Genomic DNA, 19725 nt, shown 5'->3' with positions numbered 1-19725 from the left:
ATCACACAAAAAATGAATAAAATGAATTGCCAAGTTACTGTATTTTTCACTCTATAAGACACACTTTTCCCCTCCTAAAAAGTAAGGGGAAATGTGTGTGCGTCTTATGGAGTGAATGCAGGCTCCATGGCTTTAGCGAAAGCAACGCAAAGCCTCTGGAGCGCAGCAGGAATGCTCCCGCTGTGCTCCGGAGGCTTCGCGTTGCTTTTGCTGAAGCAAGGAGAGCAAGAGGGATCGATCCCTCTTGCTCTCCTGGCTTCGCTTAGCTGGAGAGGTGCTGTGCAGCTTTCCCTCTCTGCGCAGCGCCCCTTCAGCGAAGCGGGAGGAGAAATGGAAGGGGCTCCGTTTCTCCTGCCGCTTCGCTGAAGGGGCGCTGCGCAGAGAGGGAGAGAATATTTTTTTTCTTGTTCTCCTCCTCTAAAACTAGGTGCGTCTTATGGTCGGGTGCGTCTTCTAGAGTGAAAAATACGGTAGTTGAAATGAACTAGTAATGCAGTGTGCCAGTTCTCTTGTTGATTTCAGACAGACTGCAAAAGGATTCTGCCAATGGCCTTTGATAGGCTATTGCTTGGCTGAACTCCAGATTTACACCAATAGTCAATCTCAAGTAACAATCTCAGAACTCATTTAGGAGAACAATTATAGACTGAAGTGAGAGAAGCAGAGAGGCGGGCTATGAGCTCATCTCAATCCCTCTCATACCCTGGGGGAACAGATTATATTCAGTTGCTACAATCATACTTGGGAGTGGAGGAGTGATCCATCTATGCCCTATGAAGGGCATCTGGTTAAGACTTCTCGAATTCTCTGTTTATCTCACAACATGCCCCATCTAAGATGACAAACTCCCAGTCCTAACCTGCAAACAAGCTCTGTGATAAGGGTAGCCAATGTAGTGCCCTCCAGATGTTTTGGGGCCTCCCATCAGTCTCAGCCAGCATGGCCAGTGGCTATGGGAGTTGGGAGTAAAACAACATCTGGAGTGCACCACATTGGCTACTCTGTTTTACAACACTTGCAGTATGCAGTGGTACCTCGGGTTAAGGACTTAATTCATTCTGGAGGTCCGTTCTTAACCTGAAACTCATCTTAACCTGAAGCACCACTTTAGCTAATGGGGCCTCCTGCTGCTGCCGCGCCGCCAGAGCACGATTTCTGTTCTCATCCTGAAGCAAAGTTCTTAACCCGAGGTACTATTTCTGGTTTAGCGGAGTCTGTAACCTGAAGCGTATGTAACCCGAGGTACCACTGTACTGACAATGTGTGATGCACTTGCAGTACAGAGTCTACCCCCAAAATGTACTGAGCATCTTCACACAGAAAATAAAACAAAAAAAGGGCAGATTATTTCCAAGGAAATGTTATCTCCCTTGAGACTCTGTACCCACCTGCATAATTAAGCTCATCACAGACCAAAAATAGTAAGGGTTTTTGGGAACAATCTTATAAAGTGCCATTCCAGCCTGAAAAAGAAGGAGGTATAAATAAATCATTATACTTCAGCCTGTGGTAAAGGAGACCCACTGAAAGTTCTTACTAGAAACACCTGAGAGAGGAATGGTTTCAGTTTGACTATCCATGGACTAATTTACTTGTCTTTGAATTCTTGTACCAGTGTTAAATGCAAGACTCGTTTGCTCAAACCTGTTAACCACAACAGGAAACTGTTCCTTTTCACAAACCAGAACCCATCAAAATATGTTCCAAGTAAACTGGCAGTATTTCAGGAGTTCCTTAATGAGAAGGCAAGTTTCCTGAACAACAGCTTCCCCACAAAAACGAATTCTGGATTCAATTTTGCTGATAATGGCACTCAACACATAGCTAGATCATCATATTTAATATAGGTGTTTCTCTCTTCACCCCCCTCCCTCTCACAGTCAGGTGTGGATACACTAAAGTCAACAGGGACCTCTGCTTACTTGCATTTTGCACATTTGCAAAGCCTGATATTACAAGATGATTATACCCTTTAAGTGTGCATATATTGATATGAATGCATCTGTTATCAATGCACATAGCAAGCTGATGCTTTTAAGTAGTGCTACTCACAAGATAAAGGATTTGCTAGACTAGGTCCATAAATTAATTTCACGGGTCCGTCACATTAATGACACTGTCTCTTTACACATTTTTTTCAAACATTACAGGTTAAATGCAAATGCAAAGCACTTAAAGGCACCTCAAATCACAAGTATTTTAAACCAAAGTCGTCAAATTTTCAAAAAGGTTTCAGAGTAAGTGTTTACTATGAGTGGAGGATATGGCCAGTTGGTAGAGCATGAGACTTTTAAGCTCAGGGTTGTGGGTTTGAGTCCCACGTTGGGCAAAAGATTCCTGCATTGCAGCGGGTTGGACTAGATGACCCTCGTGGTCACTTCCAACTCTACAATTCTATGTAAACACAACTTATATACTATACGAGACTTTATCCACAACAGATTACTAATAGGTTTACATATAAACATGGAATGTGAACAGATCTTTAGGCTGATTTTAGGTTGAGATGCCTCTCTGAGAGGTGTTTTCACTCTCAAGCTCAATTGACCTAGCTCCGATTCAGGTAAATTACCTGTTGCATCTTCTTGTATTCCCCAACCCTTGCATAGGCCATGAAGAGGTGGGAATGATACTCTTCACTGCTGGGAACTTTCTTCACAGCTGCCTCGTAGAGTTTTGTGACCAGCTCCGCTAAATGAGACATTTTAAGAAACAGGTTGTGTGTTTGGTTAGGACCTATAGACTTCTCCCAAACCCTAAGTGATTGTACAGAGTACGGAACTCAAAACAGTCTTCACAAAGTTTTTTTAAAAATGAGGCCACAGCCCTAGTAAAGGGGGCGGGGGGGGGGACTTCAGATTTGTTGGGACCTGTGTGGCCAGCACTTGTGATTTTTCCAGACTTGCATTCTGCATGCCTTTTGTCACAGAATGTGTGTTGAGTACCTTTATCCTTTCCCTAGGGCTGGTGTCAGCAGCATGGGAAGCTGCTGGGGCCCCAATATCTGCGTTGCCCCCCCCTTACAAAACAAAAACCACTGACCCAGCACTCTAAGCTGCTTGGTTTAGCTGCACTCCAATTTCTCCTGGAGTGACACTACGTCTGAAGCATTGTAAAAGTATTAAAATGGCAGCAAGACCCAGCAATCTGGTGCTGTGTCTACTGTTAGGTGAGCTTGCCAGGGCTCCACCATCAAAGCTGGACCCTATCCCATCACTCCTCCTATTTTCTACAACCCAGAATTAAATACTATGGGAAATATTGTGTCTAGAGAACAACGCAGCTTAACTGGCTACTTCACCACCCCTCCCCATCAATTAGCTGCCAACTGACTGCCACACTAATGCTTTTGAATCAGGACTGCTGTTGTAAGCAGGACACTGGCAACAGCATTCTCTGAAATGTCTGAAATAGGAAGGAAAACCAAAGAACTCACGCCGATGCATTTCCCGGTATAGAATAGTCAGAGCTTGTAACGAATTATCGTCCGTAGGTTCAAGAGCAGCTACTTCTTGTGCTAAAGTGAATGCTTCATCTTGCTTCCCGGTTCTTTGCAGGCCGATTGCTTTCAAAACCTGCACATGGATCAAAGAAGCAACTTTTAAAGGGTTTTCCAGCAGCGATATAAAGGAAGCACTGGGGGGGGGGGGAATCCAGCTGCACAGTGAATGGGGCAGAATAGGCAGGTGGCAACAATGCAGCACATACCAAAGGAAGGAGCTGCAGCCCACAGGCAGAGCACATGCTCTGAATTCAAGTGGCCTGAGATTCAACCTCTGATGTCTCCAGGTAGGCTTGGGAAAAGCCTGGTTGAAGCGCTGAACAGCTGCTGCCAGTCAGTGTAGATAACATTGAGCTAGATGAACCAATGGTCTTATTATATATAATGCAACTTCTTATGTTCTCTTCTGCACCTCCTGCCAACCATAGTTCAGGAATGAAGAGCCCGTGCCCCTCCAAATGTTGTTGGGGCTCCAACTCCCATCGCACCCAGCCAGTATGGCCAACAGTCAAGGAGATGGGAGGTGTGTTCCAGCAACCTCTGGAGGACCACAGGTTCACAACCCCAGCCTTAGTTCACTGGACATCTGGTTAACTTAACAGAAGACTTAGAAATCTAAGTAAGCTCAGACTTTGAGACACATCACTAGCCAACACTGTAATAAAAAGTTGGGGTCACAACATACCTGCCATTGCAGATCTCATAGAAAGAGCACACTGAGCAAGCTTCATTTTAATTATTTTTCCAGGTATCTGGAGGGGCATTAGTTGGCAGATCGTGCCCAATACCTAGCAGCCCCACCTCCAGCCATGTTGTCCATAGTACAGCCACTACTGCCAGCCAATTCTAATACGCAGTCCACCAGGCATGCCTGCCCCAGACTTCTCTATATTGTAAGGGTGGGAAAACCTTCTTGGCCCAGTGGGTCAGAGCCTTATCATTCTCCACCCCCACAGACCACAGATTACCCACCTGTCAAAATTCCCTTGTGCAGCGCTTCCAAGCTGGCTGTCAGTCACTTGAGAACCACAGCGCAAGGGGCTTTGTCAACCCTATGCTTGCCACTTCCCCAGTGCCGCACATACGGCTGGCAAAGCTGCTTTCTGCAGAGATTGGCTGCATGATCAAGTTCCCCATGGGGAACTTGGCCAGGCAACCAATCCAGCCATTTCCACACATGCCCCATATCTGACACCAAGTGTGTGTGGGAAACACTGGGACCTGTTCTGTGCCAGATGTCACCTGCAAGCCAGAGGTTCCTCACCCCTCTTGTGATTAGTCTTATACCTACCATGTGACAGTATTTAAGTATGTTTGACTTGGTCAACTGACCAACCCTAATTGCCTTGTTTTGCTGAGCCACGTCAATGTAGATAGAAGCAAAAGTTGAAAAAACATTAACTTTTGCTCTGTTGCTATTCAACAGCTTGACTAACGTGGCAGCAAAGTTGACCTCATTGTTGTGAGTTTGTGGAACAGAAAGGCTGGAGTAACACGGGTTAAGCTGAAAAAGAAGTACAGTGGTACCTCAGGTTAAGAACTTAATTCGTTCTGGATTTCCATTCTTAACCTGAAACTGTTCTTAACCTGAGGTACCACTTTAGCTAATGGGGCCTCCCACCGCCGTCATGCAGTTTCTGTTCTCATCCTGAAGCAAAATTCTTAACCTGAGGTACTATTTCTGGGTTAGTGGAGTCTGTAACCTGAAGCGTCTGTAACCTGAAGCATCTGTAACCCGAGGTACCACTGAAGTTGTGCACTGGTGGTGGTCAAAGCACATTCACCCTCCCACCCCCATGTGTCCCATGATTGCTAAAGGTAAACATGGCAGAAAGCTTCCCCCTTTTCCAGAACATCCCAGGAATCAGAACCTCCTTTCAGTCCATGTGTCACATTCCCACATGGGCAACCTTCCAGGAGCCACGTGCCAGATTTAAAAGTGGGTGGGGCCAGATCAAAAGTGGGTGGAGCAGTGGATTTGACTCTTCTGCATCGTTCACACTACATTCCAGCCATGCAGAAGTCAAAGCTTTCTACAGACAACCGAGAGGCATTATCATAGTTCAAGGACATATTCCAGTCAGGCAAAAGCACCTGAGGAAGGCACAGAGCAGTACCAATGAGGGATATGGCCCTGGGAGAGTCCCAGGTGTGAGACAGAGAGGTCTAGAGGACTGTCTTCAATTCTCAGGGCTTCAAGTTCCCCACCCTATACTAGCAATGCAACAGCTAAAGAGAAGAGCCTTGCCTTGTTTATTTAAGACTGAACACACTGACTTTTTAGCATGTTAAAACAAACAAACCCTGAGCTTACCTTAGCACAGTGAAGGTCTTTGTGTTTCTTCAGCAACTTGTCTGCCTGCTGGATTGCCATTTTATTATTGCCATTGTCAAGGTAATCTAATGTAATAAAGGGGAAAACCACAAACATTATTCTTGGCGATAATTTTATTGTTTAATTTTTTTATAAACCACTTTTTTTTACAATCAAGCAGTGTATAAATTTTATGAACTAAATAAAATACATAAATACTGCAGACTGATTTTTCTGAGGGGGCAGTCTTCACGTTTAGGTTAGTTTAGAGGAAAACAAGAAAAAGAAAGATGAGTAAAGAGTAATAGGATAGAGGTATTTCAGATTATAACTGCTGTAAAGGGAACGGATAACTTATCTGCCCCCTCCCCCTTACTTTCTTGCACAACACTAGATGTCAGAATCTACCCAATCAACTCCATAGGTGATGAGAAAACCACCCAAGGTAGCTCTTCACACAACATAAAAAATAACTTGTGAAAGCTATTAAAGCAGTGTATGGCGACAACCACCAGCTTATGTTGGGTTTTTAAAATAAAGGAATAGAAAAATTATGGGAATATAATTCTTTGAATGCTTAATAGTGATGGCAAGCCTCTATGATCAATGGCAGTATTTCTCTGGTGGGGAGAAGAGGGAACAGCAATTACTGACGTTTCCCATGTCATCTTCCTGGTCATTATAAAGTCACAATGCTGAACTGGATCAACCTTAATCTGTCCCAGCAAGGCATTCTCATGAAGAACCTTACAGAAGCTTTTTAAAGGGTTATTACACAGAGGCGTGTTAGCCTTACTGCCATTTCTTATGTATACATCAAATGGGATTTGCCACCTTTATTTGGTTCATCATCACAACTACTCAGTAACAGGCTATAACTGCAACTTTCAGAGCTGGGATGGACAGGGACTTGCCCACATCTATGCCTGAGGAGAACTCAAATCCTCTCTATCCACTGACTAGATATAGAAGCTGGGTACAAAAAACTAGCTCTCAATGGAAGTTCATAAATGAGTACTTCAGGAGTGACCCAAATATGAGCAAAACAAGATGGTAATGGAGAAGCAATTAATTAAGAGCATTTTTGCTAGCATTCAGGAGAAGCATGATTGGAAATACAGCTCCATTTCTAAAAGCAGGCACAGGATTGACCTAAGGCAATTTTTCTCCACAAACATACATGTGGGTAAACAGAAATGGGAGAAGGCGATGGACACCCAACAGGAAAAAGACTAGTCTAGAGGGTCCACAGAAGGAGCATAGCAGCCTCCTGCACCCCTTTGTCTCTCGCCTGAAAGAACAGGGGAGCATGTGGCTCAGGTTGCAAATACTATATTGTATTCTGGTTCTTACTCTTAGCTCCAAGCCCACATAGAGAGCATGAGCACTATGCAGAAACATTAAAATAGGCACTGTGTCATGGTGGTAGCACTGGCTTAAAGTTCTTTTGCTCAGCATCAGTTTACCTGAGATTACACAGTGTGGACTGAAGCCCCAGTGTATTTTTAATAACAAAAACTTTATGGAGCAATTGGGAAAGTGGCAGTTCACAAGAAATATAAATGGATGCATAAAGAGTATGATTAGACAACCTCACCAGGTTTCTCTACAACATTGCCAACACCCTCTGTTCTAACAGAATTACCGTATTTTTTGCACCATAACACTCACTTTTTTCCTCCTAGAAAGTAAGGGGAAATGTCTGTGCGTGTTATGGAGGAAATGCCTACGGGTGGCATGCCTACGGATTTTCCTCCTCTAAAAACTACGTGCGTGTTATGGTCAGGTGCGTGTTATGGAGCGAAAAATACGGTAGCTCAGCTAACAGAATGGCAAATTGTTGAGAACAGAGTATTAGACTTCATCCGAAGGATGGAGGACCTTGGGGCATATAGTACTACAACTTCATTAAGCTTCTGTACAACATATAAGCAATTAAGATAAAAGGCAAACAGCAAATGTAAAAGATGCTTAACTGTCATCAAATAAGCCGACTGTTGCTGAAAAGTGAAAAAAATAAGAACATGTCCAAACATTTACATTAGTTTTCCCCACAGATAATTGCCTTTGCAATCTTTGCAACTATGTTCACATGTCCAATTCATAGTCGGAGGGCAACGTCTTATTCTAATCAACAGTATTTATGTAGCACTATATGTTTGATTACAAACTGGCTGTTTCATGTAGATAAGACTTGAAAATCTTTACACAATGGAAGCAGAATTTGATTCAAGGTACTCCTGATTGTACATAACTAAAAACTATGATCCAACTTTCAAAGATCTATAAATAAAAACTGTAAAGAAACTTGAGCTCATCCAGTTGAAATTAATGGGACTTACTGTACTTGTGACTTAAAATATACAGTCTATCCAGGCTACCCAGTCCACAGTAACCCTATTGTCATCAGGATATTACACTGGTTGTCACTGTGCTCCTGGGCTCAATTCAGGATGCTGGTTCTAACCTACAAAGCCTTACACAGCTTGAGACCCTAGGACTTGAAGAAAGCTTACATGGGGCTTGAAGTCATCTACAAAGAGACATTCTGAAAGTGCTTCCGCTTGTTAAAATTTTGAGGGTGGCAGCAAGAGGCAGATCCTCATAGATGGTGCCTTCCATCCCACCTGTGGAATGCTCTATCCAAAGAGCTTGCTGCTCATTTCTTCTGCACAAGGTAAAAACTTTTCTTCCTGTTTTTTTTAAACAGGTGGGTTTTTAGTATTTTATAGTTAACGTGTTTTTCCTCAGCCAGTAGCTAGGTAACATTTTTACTGCAGCTGCCACATCTTTGAATGGGACTGTTCTGCCCAGACTTGTGTTCAAAGGGGTTTTCTTGGTGGGTGTCTGTGAGATTTAATTTATGCAATAAAAAACCCTGTATTGTGATATTGTATGTTTTGTTTATCTCTAGGCTGTCTGAAGGAACTCGGATAAAAGACACAAATTCTATTACAGTGGTACCTCTGGTTAAGTACCTAATTCGTTCCAGAGGCGCGTTCTTAACCTGAAACTGTTCTTAAACTGAAGCACCACTTTAGCTAATGGGGCCTCCTGCTGCTGCTGCGCTGCTGGAGCACAATTTCTGTTCTCATCCTGAAGCAAAGTTCTTAACCCGCGATACTATATCTGGGTTAGCGGAGTCTGTAACCTGAAGCGTCTGTAACCTGAAGCATTTGTAACTCGAAGTACCACTGTATTACAGAGCAAGTATGGAGTGTTAGGGTGTTCGATCAAGAAGTAGTGGACCAGAGGTCAAATTCCCACTCAGACATTAACCTTACTTGGCCCATTCATTGCCTCTTAGCCTAGCCTACCTAACAAGCAGCATGAGAAACTCAGATATATAAGCTAGGCTCCAAATGGCACAGCTGTCACCACAACCGGAATGTCTATTTGCCAGGGGGTTGGACTAGATGACAGCCAGGGCCCCTTCCAACACTACAATTCTATGATTCTATGATCTCAACTACATTGCTTGACTGTAGCTTGCTCTTACAATTCCCAGAAAGGGGTCCATGATTTGTGTGGCAGTGTAGAAGATCAAGACACATGTCTTTTGCTGCACATAAGTCACTTGTCTCAGTGCAGATGTCATTCGCCAACCTGGTGCTCAGAAACCTCCACGCAGTGGCAATCAGACCAGCACCAGTAACAAAACGCACCTAGCACCTGGCAAATTTTGAATACTGCTCACAGGGTTGCTGTAAGGGTACAATGGGGAACAGAACCATGTATATTGCCTTGAGCTCCTTGGAGGAAAGGGGGGATTTAAATGTAATAACAAATAAATTAAATACTTATCAGTGCTTCTAATAAGCCCAGTTGGTCTTTATAAGGTCTAAATACAATGCAGATTGTTGCTTGTCAAAATATATATTTTTGTACGTGACTTGTTTGTTTTAAGGAGTATTACCAGAAACTTGTTGTTGTTTAGTCGTTCAGTCGTGTCCGACTCTTCGTGACCCCAAACTACTTATGGAAAATCTAAATACTAAAAATATGTCATTTAAGAAATAAAAAAACTACCTCTCCTCCTTAGTTTTCAAACCTAGTTTTCAAACTTAATTTCCCATCATAACTGATGAAGGCTCCAACTCAAAAACACATCCTATATTGAGGCACAATTTCATGCATATGCACACACTCAAAAGAACTGAACACACAGAACTTCAGTCCACATCTTTGAAACAGATTTGAACAAGCTAAAGTGGAAGGAATTTCTCTTTTGAAAGGCAGAGGTAGCTCTTCAGTTTTAAAACCAAGCAGAATTAGGTTCAGACTTGATACTAATAGAACCTTTTGGCTACACACCATTCCATTGAATTCATTCAAAGTGCAGAAATGTCATGGACATTTGTGTCTCTATAGTCACATACTTAAACCATGAAGTTTGCACCGGTTCTGCCCCAAAGCAGTTCTTCTAAAGACTCTTGACTAGCATTTCATATTGGCAAGTTATAAACTGCTGCTTCTTCTTCGCCTTAACTTTCTTCAGTGCTAAACATTTAAAAAACTCTCAAACCAAGTACAGTACAGCATTTTATCTTCCTTTTCCAGCATTTGCCAAGTACAACCATGTACAACAAAGCAACATGAGCTCCTAGCCAATATTCCTAAGACAGGTTGAAAAGGAACCGCATCCAACACATTTTTTAAAATTATTATTCATTTCATTTTTATACTGTTGTATATTAAGAAAACTATCTCAAAGCAGTTTACAACCTACATTAAAACACCAAATAAAACAATCCAGAATAAAACATTACTGAAGGAAGTCAAATATAAAGTATACATTCAAAGCAACATAATTAACAGGAAACTAAAATATTATCCTGAAGCACTACAAAGGAGGTCAGCTTTTGACAAGCAGAATGCATATTTAACTCAGCAGAGTTAACAAAAAAAAAATGGAATACAGTATTACAAAGTAGCTTCCTTAAGCAGTAGGATCCTACCCAGACAACCAACCTTTTAAGTTTACAATGGGGGAGTAGGGGGCGACCAAATTAATGTGGTCACTGCCTAACGAAAGTGAAGGTTCTCCATACACTGTTAGAAACTTGGGTATATAAACTAGGCGCCAAATGGCACTGTGAATCTAGGTTGCAGTCGCCGCAACAGAATGCTTATTCACCAGGGAGTTGGACTAAATGACCCTTGGAATCCCTTCCAACACTACAATTCTACGATATGAACTGCATTGATTGACTTTATCTTGCTCTTACAACTATTCATTTGTCTCAGGGCAAGAAGGAGAAAGACACACTGGAAATGGAAATGGTATTAACAATGGACTAAGACTAATGTGGAGATTTCTGGCACCTGACTAATTTCCAACTGTTCTCCGAGTGCTTTCACCTGCCTTACTGAGAGATGCAGATAATGTAAAAGTTTCATTCAGCATGGGTGAAAATATGTAAAAAGTAGCAATAGATTTCATAAGGAATATAACATATGTATATCCTGCAGCAAGGAAGTAATTGCAGGCAACTCCCAGTTTACGCAGGGGTTACGTTCCAAGGCACGTTTAAGTTAAATTGTGTATATTCGAAACACCATTGGGAAAAGCCTACAAGCATCCCACTCTGCCCCCTTTTGTGACGTTTTCAGGTCATGTCTGGGTTCGGTGCAATAAGTGTGGTCATGCACATCTCAGACGCACCTAAAAAGGTCACTCACTGCCTGTAAAAGCTGGATCAAGTTTTAGACACAGCAAAAGAGAGGCTTGCATTTGAAGTGCTGCTTAAATATGACGTGGAGTTATCCTGATCAAGAAATTATTCTTGCGGACTTGTAATCCACACATATCAAACCTTTAATGGACTATAGCAGGGCACTGGTGAGGGTTGGACAGTGATGCCCTTTTTCAGATTGTTTCTCACTACTACATCAAAGGCAATACTGAGGTGTCATCTGGTCCAATACTCTAAAGCAGGCTCGCCTAAAAAAAGCTCAACAACTTTTTACCTGAACCCCCCAAAAAGGGGGTGAATCGCTGTCTCTTGGGAGTTGGCCATCCCTGCTCTAAAGTTTTGCAAAGGAAAAAAAAAGAGAGCTGCTACACCCATACAGTACTACTCAATGAGATTAAAGATGCCAGCATCACACACCCCTCTAAATTAACAGCAACAACAAAGCCATTGCTACCACCACCACCAAGCCACATTAAGTAAGCCACACAAGCAGGCAATTCATATCTCCCTCCTCTGGTCTAACGAGGATATGAAGTTTGTGGCAACTGGTCGCATGAATGTCATGCAATCCTCGCCCCCTGCTCAGTCCAGCCTTGCAAATCTACAGTTAGGAAAAACAGGTCCATAAGCTCCTGCTTCTCCATCTTGGCTCCATGAATTCTAGAATAAGGAATCGTGCAGTGCTGAAACCCCCTTGTTCACCCACAGCACCACCTGTCTTTTTAAAAGCAGAAATGTATGAAGCCCCAGACTATCTGCTAATGATATATACTGTATTAAGAAATGGTTTTAGACCATGGCCTGCGACCCCGTTGAGTCCAGAATAGGGACAGGATATGATGAACTTCTGACCACGTGTGTAAGACCCCAAAATCTTGGGGTTTGTGATGAACTTGGCAGCTCCTTCCGCTACAATCCACACGAAGGCCGGGACAAATATGGGGAGGGGGGTTCTGCTCAGGCTCTCCCCCCCCCCTGCAAATGCCACACTAAAAATGAACACGAGGCACCCACCCGCCAAATCCCACCACAATGACAAACATGGTGGTGCCTGCTTGAGCCCACAATACCACACAGAAGCCCAAACATGGGGGTGCCTGACGAAAGCGCCCCCGAAATGCCACAATAGAGGTGAACACGAGGGGACGGCATTCCTTAACACCCCCAGTACCACAACAACGATGGACATTGGGGGGAGGGCCCTGCTTAACCTTCCCCCCCCCCGCCCCGTACCACAATAAGAACCATTTTTGGGGGGAGGCACCCGCCTCTTTAGGCGCTTTTCCTCCCGGCCCCCCACCTCAAACTAGGGTCTCTGAGGGGAGGAGGTGAAAAAGGCGGGAAGGGGCAAGTATTGGGGGGGGGGGCGCTGGTTCAGGATGGGAAATGAGGGGGCGGCGAAGGGTAGGGACGTCTTTTGGCGGGGGGGGGACGGCCTCGGCTGAGGGAGAAAGGGCACGCGCGCCCCCGCGCTTAGGACGAGGCCGCGCGCGCTAGGGAAAGGGGAGGGGAGGGAGGGGCGGGAGGGAGAAGAGGGGGGGAGGGGAACCCCCCGCGCCCGCGGCGTCGGTACCGTAAATGGGCCGGAGGCGCCGGTCGTTGGGGTCCTGCACATGGCCCCGCGCCGCCGCCATGATGAGAGCGCAGAACCGCAGCGCGCAGCCGCCGCCACAGCCAGCCAGCCGGCCCGGCCTGGGCGGGCCCGTGTGGGGGAAAGGGGCCGGGCTGAGGCGAGGCGCTCCGAGGGGGCCAAGACCGGCGAGGAGGAGGTGGAGGAGGCGGCGCTTAGCGGGCGTCCTCGCGGGCCTTGAGGCGCTGCCGCCGCCGCCGCCTCAGCCTGTGAGGCGGGTAAGCGAGCTCCCTTCAGCGAGCTGCGTCATTGGCATCGTGGTTGTCTGAAGGGCCTCGTGTAGGGGCAACTCTCCTCACAACGACCCTGTGAGGTGGGCTGTATTGAGGGGGGGGGTGCCCTCCTGGCGCCTCACAAGCAGCCGGGCGAGGTAGGCAGGGCCGGGTTTAGGTTTGATGAGGCCCTAGGCTACTCAAGGTAATGGGGCCCTTCATTATGTCCAGCTGTCCTTTGTCAACAACAAATTGACCGTGTTTTTTGTGTGTTGATTATATGCTATGTGGTAATTTATGGACCTAATAGGTATCTAAAGCCATTTGCACATAACGAAATATGTATTTTTATCAACGTAATTGTTGAACTGAAATACAATTAAGAAGTATATTAATAGTGAAATATACGATATCTTTATTGTCATTGTCCCATACAGAACAATGAAATTGAAAATAAAAATAATTATAAAAAATAATTCTTAAGCTCTAACTTAAAATGATTTTTTTATTCATAACAAACTTAATAATGCAAATGCATTGGCAATAACTTTTCTATGGGAAAGCGCGCCTTCGTTTTGGAACACTTTGGTTTTGGAACAGAATGGATTAAGTTTGAGAACCAAGTTACCACTGTACTGTATATAGAAATGAGCAAACCAGTGATATTTTAGGGAGCTGGCTAGCAGGCGGGGCCCATTACTTACATCAAAGGAGCCTACACAACACAAAACACTGTTGCTGTATGTAGGTTTTATTTTGTTTTTTATCTTACATTTTGGAAATGTACATCCAGTTTTTCCCCCTTTAATTTTTTTTGGCTTGTTTAGCTTATACGTAAATCCGGCACTGGAGGTAGGCCTCTCAGGGAGCTGAGAGTGGATTTGAACCCAGGCGTGAGGCAGGCAAAGAGGAGGCAGTAGCAGCCCCCTCTTAGCCTTCCCTGCCACCCCTTGACGAAGGAACAGTTCACCAGGTGCGGTTGTTGCAGCAATGGCAGAAGGTGATTTAGTGCTGTTGACCCAGGCGGCGAGCATTCTGTGTTGGTTTCCGTGTTAGAAACTTGAGATAGGAAAGCTAGGAGCTAAATGGCACCTTAAACCTAGGTTATGGGCGCTGCAGTGGAGTGTCTAGGTGCACTTTTTTTGTGTGTGACAAAAATACAAAGCTGAAAATGAATGAAATGCAGCTGAAACCTTATGTTCACTTTTCACGTGGTCTAGTCCTCTGAAGACTGCAACAAAACAAACCTGTGCTTCCCCTGCCCACCCCCCGCAATACAGTGGTACCTCGAGTTACATACACTTCAGGTTGCATATGCTTCAGGTTACAGACTCCACTAACTCAGAAATATTACGTCGGGTTATGAACTTTGCTTCAGGATGAGAACAGAAATCGTGCAGCAGCAGCACAGTGGCAGCAGGAGGCCCCATTAGCTAAAGTGGTGCTTCGGGTTAAGAACAGTTTCAGGTTAAGAACGCACCTCCGGAACGAATTAAGTACGTAACTAGAGGTACCACTGTATTCTTAAGAGGGTCCCTTCTCCAATCTTCAGAGAGTAGCTGGAAGTAGGCGGGCAGAATAAAGGTCCTCCTTTCCTTCCACTCTGCAGTTTTAATCTGAAATCATAGGCCCAGCACTGCGCCCAGAGCTCAGAAACTAATGAAATTCCTTATCACAAAACGATTGCCTAGAACAATGGGAGTTTCGAATGCTGGTTGGTTTATCTATCAGATTCTACTCACCAACCTCTTTCAGCTGTGAAACCCAAGGGGATGTGTGTATCCCCCCACTCTTTTATCCTTGCAACAGCCATGTGAATTGTCAGGGTCACCCATGGGGCTTTGTGGCTAAACAAACACCTGGAGGAGTTGTCTCTCATTCACAGCTATTACAGGAGGATAATCATACCCTACTATACTGGGATTCTTCAGGGTGGTTGTGAGGATTGTTAAGATAGTGGTGATCAAGGGGGCCAACTTGAATAAAATATTGGGGGAGGGGGCAGGTAATCAATCACAAGATGCAGTTAACACCATTTGAATGGCAATGCCCATCAACTTGGGGTGGGGGCAGTCCCTTCAAATATTTTATGGAGGTTCCTTTGCCCCTGGGAGTTGGCTCCTATGGTGGTGATGACTGTTTCAAGCCATGTTTTCCTTTCTTGGCCTTTCAATCAGATTTTCTTCCCATCAGTGATCTCAGGGTAGCATATGTAGACCCTTACAATGTCACTGTGAGGTAAGAGTGCCCACTTTAGTAGCTTAAAAAATGAGGAGGTGGTTGTCAACCTCCCAATATGTTTCAATATGTGTTTCATGTTCCTGTGCACCCCATTACCTAATTGGTTGGCTGCACTTGCAGCATCTCCCCAAACTCTATTCAGTGAAGCTGCTGTCTGCGCATGCACAATTATCTCTGTGTGTGTTACAGCTGTCTCAAATGTACACACTTCAGCTTAACCCCAGCATATGGGTTTGAATCGAATGGAAGCTGGTTGGAGAGTAAACTCATCAATCAGCAGTATTTCTCAAGAAACTACATGAAACCCGTGGGTTGTGGCTAGCATCAAACACGAGATTATGGCTTCGGACACCAGTGGTGTTTCTCAAAGACAACAGAAGTATAGTGTCCCGATCAAGGGAAATAATACTCTATACCACCTTGGTCAGACCCTGCCTGGAGTTCTCTGTCCAGTTCTGGGCACCTCAATTTAAGAAGGATATTGACAAGCTGGAACATGTGCAGAGGAGAGCAACCAAGATGATCAAGGGTCTGCAGACCATATGAGGAATGGTTGAGGGCATTGGGTATGCTTAATCTGGAAAAGAGGAGACTGAGAGGAGGTGTGATAGCCATCTTCAAATATTTTACAGGCTATCACATGGAAGATGAAGCAAGCAACATAAGTACTGTAATAACTTTCTGGCCATAAGAGCTGTTTGACTGGAACAGACTTCCACGAGAGATGCTGGACTGTCCTTCCTTGGAGGTTTTTAAGCAGAGGTTGGGTGGCCATCTCTCTCGGATGCTTTAGTTGAGATTCCTGCATTGCAGGGGGTTGGAATAGACCCTCGGGGTCCCTTCCAATTCTATGATTCTATGGTGGGAACGCAGTAGAGCCTCAGTAAATGGAACTGCATGCACACTCTTAAGTATTGTGGGGGGCTGGCACGGGGTGCTTTGTGTCTAAGCTGGGATTTCTAAGGGGCTGTTTAACCCCTCCTCTTACACCACTGGATCTTGGGTCTCAGTTTGCATCTTGCACAGAATGAAAACTGAGGGTGCATTGTTAGCACCTGTGGTTTACTGCTGGATTCAGTCCTACTACCATGTGGCGCTTAATCAGCAGCAGTTGGGTATTAAATTACAGCTGAAATTAACTGCTGTAGCTTATTGCTTTTTTCTTCAGCTTGAGTCAAAGGGAAATCCCGAATGGTTATTTATTAAATTAAAAGCATTTCTAAAACCAAGGTGGTTTACAGGAAAACAATAAAGCACCAACATTACAGCATGAATGTCAGCTGGAAACGGGCGTCAATGGTCTGGGAGCACCTGAGCAAAGAGAAACATTTTTAGCAGGCAATGGAAACATGCCCCTGTTAGTAGTTGCTATATTGCTGGAGTGAGTTAATTTCACAATGTGGACACATTGCCTCTGATACGGACCTTGGCCATATGGACTAGTAGCCATTGACAGTTTTCTGTGAATTTGTCAAATCCCAAGTTAAAGCCATCCGGGCTTGTATTGGTCGCTAATTCTATAGTGCAACTACGTGATGAGCAAATGAATGCTTCATTTTGTCTGTGCTAGTCCTTCCACCATTTAGTTCTTCCACCTCTGGTTCTTGTATTATGAAAGAGGGTAGGAAGCCTCTTCCCCCATGCCGTCTTTCCATTTTCTTCACATTGTGTATGTCATTTCATTGATAGAAGTGAAAGATTCTGATCACGTTCTTGAAGCTATATTGGCAGAAGAAGGGAACACAAGAGCCTTGCACTTGCTGCAGCTCATTCCTGTGGAGATGCAATGAGGACAACCAAACCTGCATGCATGCAGTCAGTCAGTCAGTCAGTCAGTCAGTTAGTCAGTCAGTCAGTTAGTTAGTTAGTAAGAAACCCTTCACATGAAGATCATGTAGTGGTTTACAACATAAAAAAGAACACAAAATAAATAAAGGATTATATGGTGGAAATGGGTAGCTTGGTCCCAAGCTGTTTTGCACTTCATAGGTTGAAACAGCACTTTGAATTATGCTAGCATTTTCTCATGCCAGGGATCTTCCAAAAAGGAGAGGGTATGAGAAAACCCAGATTGGGAAGGCAGTGATTTGGGAAACATCATTAAATAGCAGGATGGATGAGTTCAAGTGCCAGTTGCTTTGACCTTATCCTGTATGCTATTCCTCTAAGGCCCTTCAGAACATCTGCACATCCACGAAAAAGGCATGGAAGGTGGGTGGCATGTCTGGTGTTGGATCTCCCACCAGTGGTTTTTGTAGTGAGGGTGGGTGATTGAACAAGGAATGAGAAGCTCTTGGTGGCAGCTCTTTGTTACTTCTCTGCTCTTCAATAAAGAATTCAGTGGCAAAAGTTAAAGTCAGAAATTGAGCTGTCAGAAGGGAAATTAAAGTCAGACGTCCCCTCCCCATCATAAAGCCCTAAGGTGCAACAAATCCAGCAATGTCCCAAAAATTGCATGCACCAAATGATTGTATCCTAGGGATGAGCAACCCGCGTCCCTTCCAGCGCTGTTGAACTTCAACTCCCATCAGCCCCAGCCACCAGGGATGATGGAAACGTAAGCCCAGCAGCATCAGAATAGACATAGGTTCCTCACTCACACTGTAGAAAGCAAAGCCAATCCTGTTTCACAGTGATAGCAACGTGGGTGGATATAGGGACCGAGCGCTTTCTCTAGGATGTGAGCAGAAAGAGATGCCTTAGCTCCACCTCATGGACACTCAGAGGCAGGGACGCCTGGCCTCTGGGGGAGGCAACGGAGAGACGCAATCGCGTATGCAAATAGGCATGCCCTACAGCATTGTGGGAGAAACAGCCAGGGTGCAGACCGGGGGTTACAGGGCACCCCAAAATGCTAGACTGCCCAATAGGGCCCTGGTAGCACAGCTGCTTTACAGGATTGAGCTTACTGGGACTGCAGAATGGAGGTCGCTGTGTACTTAACAGCAGAGAGAATGAGGGCCAGGAAGCTCTCTTGCCATTTCAATTCATACTTACCTGGCAGGGGAGATACCATGATCACAAAGGTGGTTTTCCCAGGGTGAGGCTCATCCATTGCACTTCGGGTGTGCTGACCCCTGCGATTTCCCCAAATGCGGGAAACTCGACTGCATAATTTGTGGTAGTGGGGGACTGCGTTCGCGCTTTCCCCTGGACTTTGTGGTTCAAAAACAGAAAATAATTGTAGTTGTTACTGTTAGTTTCATCGTTTCCATTTCTTGTACAGTTACCAGAAGTCTGGTTTTTCCCATTCTATTGTTTTCCTCTATTTCAAAGCAATACCCTCCCACAGTTTAAAAGGCCATAGATTGTTTAATTAGCCCAAGGCCTGGGCTAATTTTCTTGAATTGGAGATATGAAAGGAACATTTCGTACAAAGATTACCAAAGGACAAAAGTGGTAAGGACCGAACAGAAGCAGAAGACATCAAGAAGAGGTGACAAGAATACACAAAGGAATTATACCAGTAAGAGATGGATGTATCGTACACCCCAGGAAGGTTGGTTGCTGACCTTGAGCCAGACATCCTGGAGAGTGAAGTCAAACAGGCCTTAGAAAGCACTGCTAATAAAAAGGCCAGTGGAAGTGATGACATTCTAGCTGAACTATTAATTTTTTAAAAAAGATAATGCTGTTAAGGTGCTACACTCAATATGCCAGCAAGTTTGGAAAACTCAGCAGTGGCCAGAGGATTGGAGAAGATCAGTCTACATCCCAATCCCAAAGAAGGGCAGTGCCAAAGAATGTTCCAACTACCACACAATTGCACTCATTTCACATGCTATCAAGGTTATGCTTAAAATTCTACAAGGCAGGCTTAAGCAGTATGTGGCTCGAGAACTCCCAGAAGTGCAAGCTGGATTTCAAAGTGGCAGAGGAACCAGAGACCATGTGCTGGATTATGGAGAAAGCTAGAAAGTTCCAGAAAAACATCTACTTCTGCTTCATTGACTATGCAAAAGCCTTTGACTGTGTCAACCACAGCAAACTATGGCAAGTTCTTAAAGAAACTGGAGTGCCTGATCACCTGGCCACTATGAATCACCTCCTGGCAAATAGAAGGGGAAGAAATGGAGGCAGTGAGAGATTTTACTTTCTTGGGTTCCATGATCACTGCAGATGGTGACATC

General features: G+C 44.6%; 1 protein-coding gene across 3 annotated transcripts in view; it reads right to left on the bottom strand.

The window, feature by feature from the left end:
• Nucleotides 1-13412, bottom strand: part of NAA25 (N-alpha-acetyltransferase 25, NatB auxiliary subunit) — a 35283-nt gene extending 21871 nt beyond the window's left edge. Inside the window, exons 1-5 of one of the 3 annotated variants that reach the window (XM_083453821.1) lie at nt 13086-13412; nt 5817-5902; nt 3437-3575; nt 2573-2691; nt 1389-1463 (exon numbers count right to left, since the gene is read on the bottom strand). In XM_083453821.1, the coding sequence (XP_083309947.1) occupies nt 1389-1463; nt 2573-2691; nt 3437-3575; nt 5817-5902; nt 13086-13146 (480 nt within the window). In that variant the 5' untranslated portion in view covers nt 13147-13412. Of the gene's footprint in view, nt 1-1388; nt 1464-2572; nt 2692-3436; nt 3576-5816; nt 5903-8332; nt 8357-13085 lie in introns of those variants that run through there. The other 2 variants (XM_083453822.1, XM_083453823.1) reach the window with 2 other exon arrangements.
• Nucleotides 13413-19725: the final 6313 nt, after the last annotated feature.

The sequence above is a fragment of the Podarcis tiliguerta genome (assembly GCF_965153285.1).
Source record: "Podarcis tiliguerta genome assembly, chromosome: 8".
Taxonomy (NCBI): domain Eukaryota; kingdom Metazoa; phylum Chordata; class Lepidosauria; order Squamata; family Lacertidae; genus Podarcis; species Podarcis tiliguerta.
This window is presented reverse-complemented; position numbering and strand designations above follow the sequence as displayed.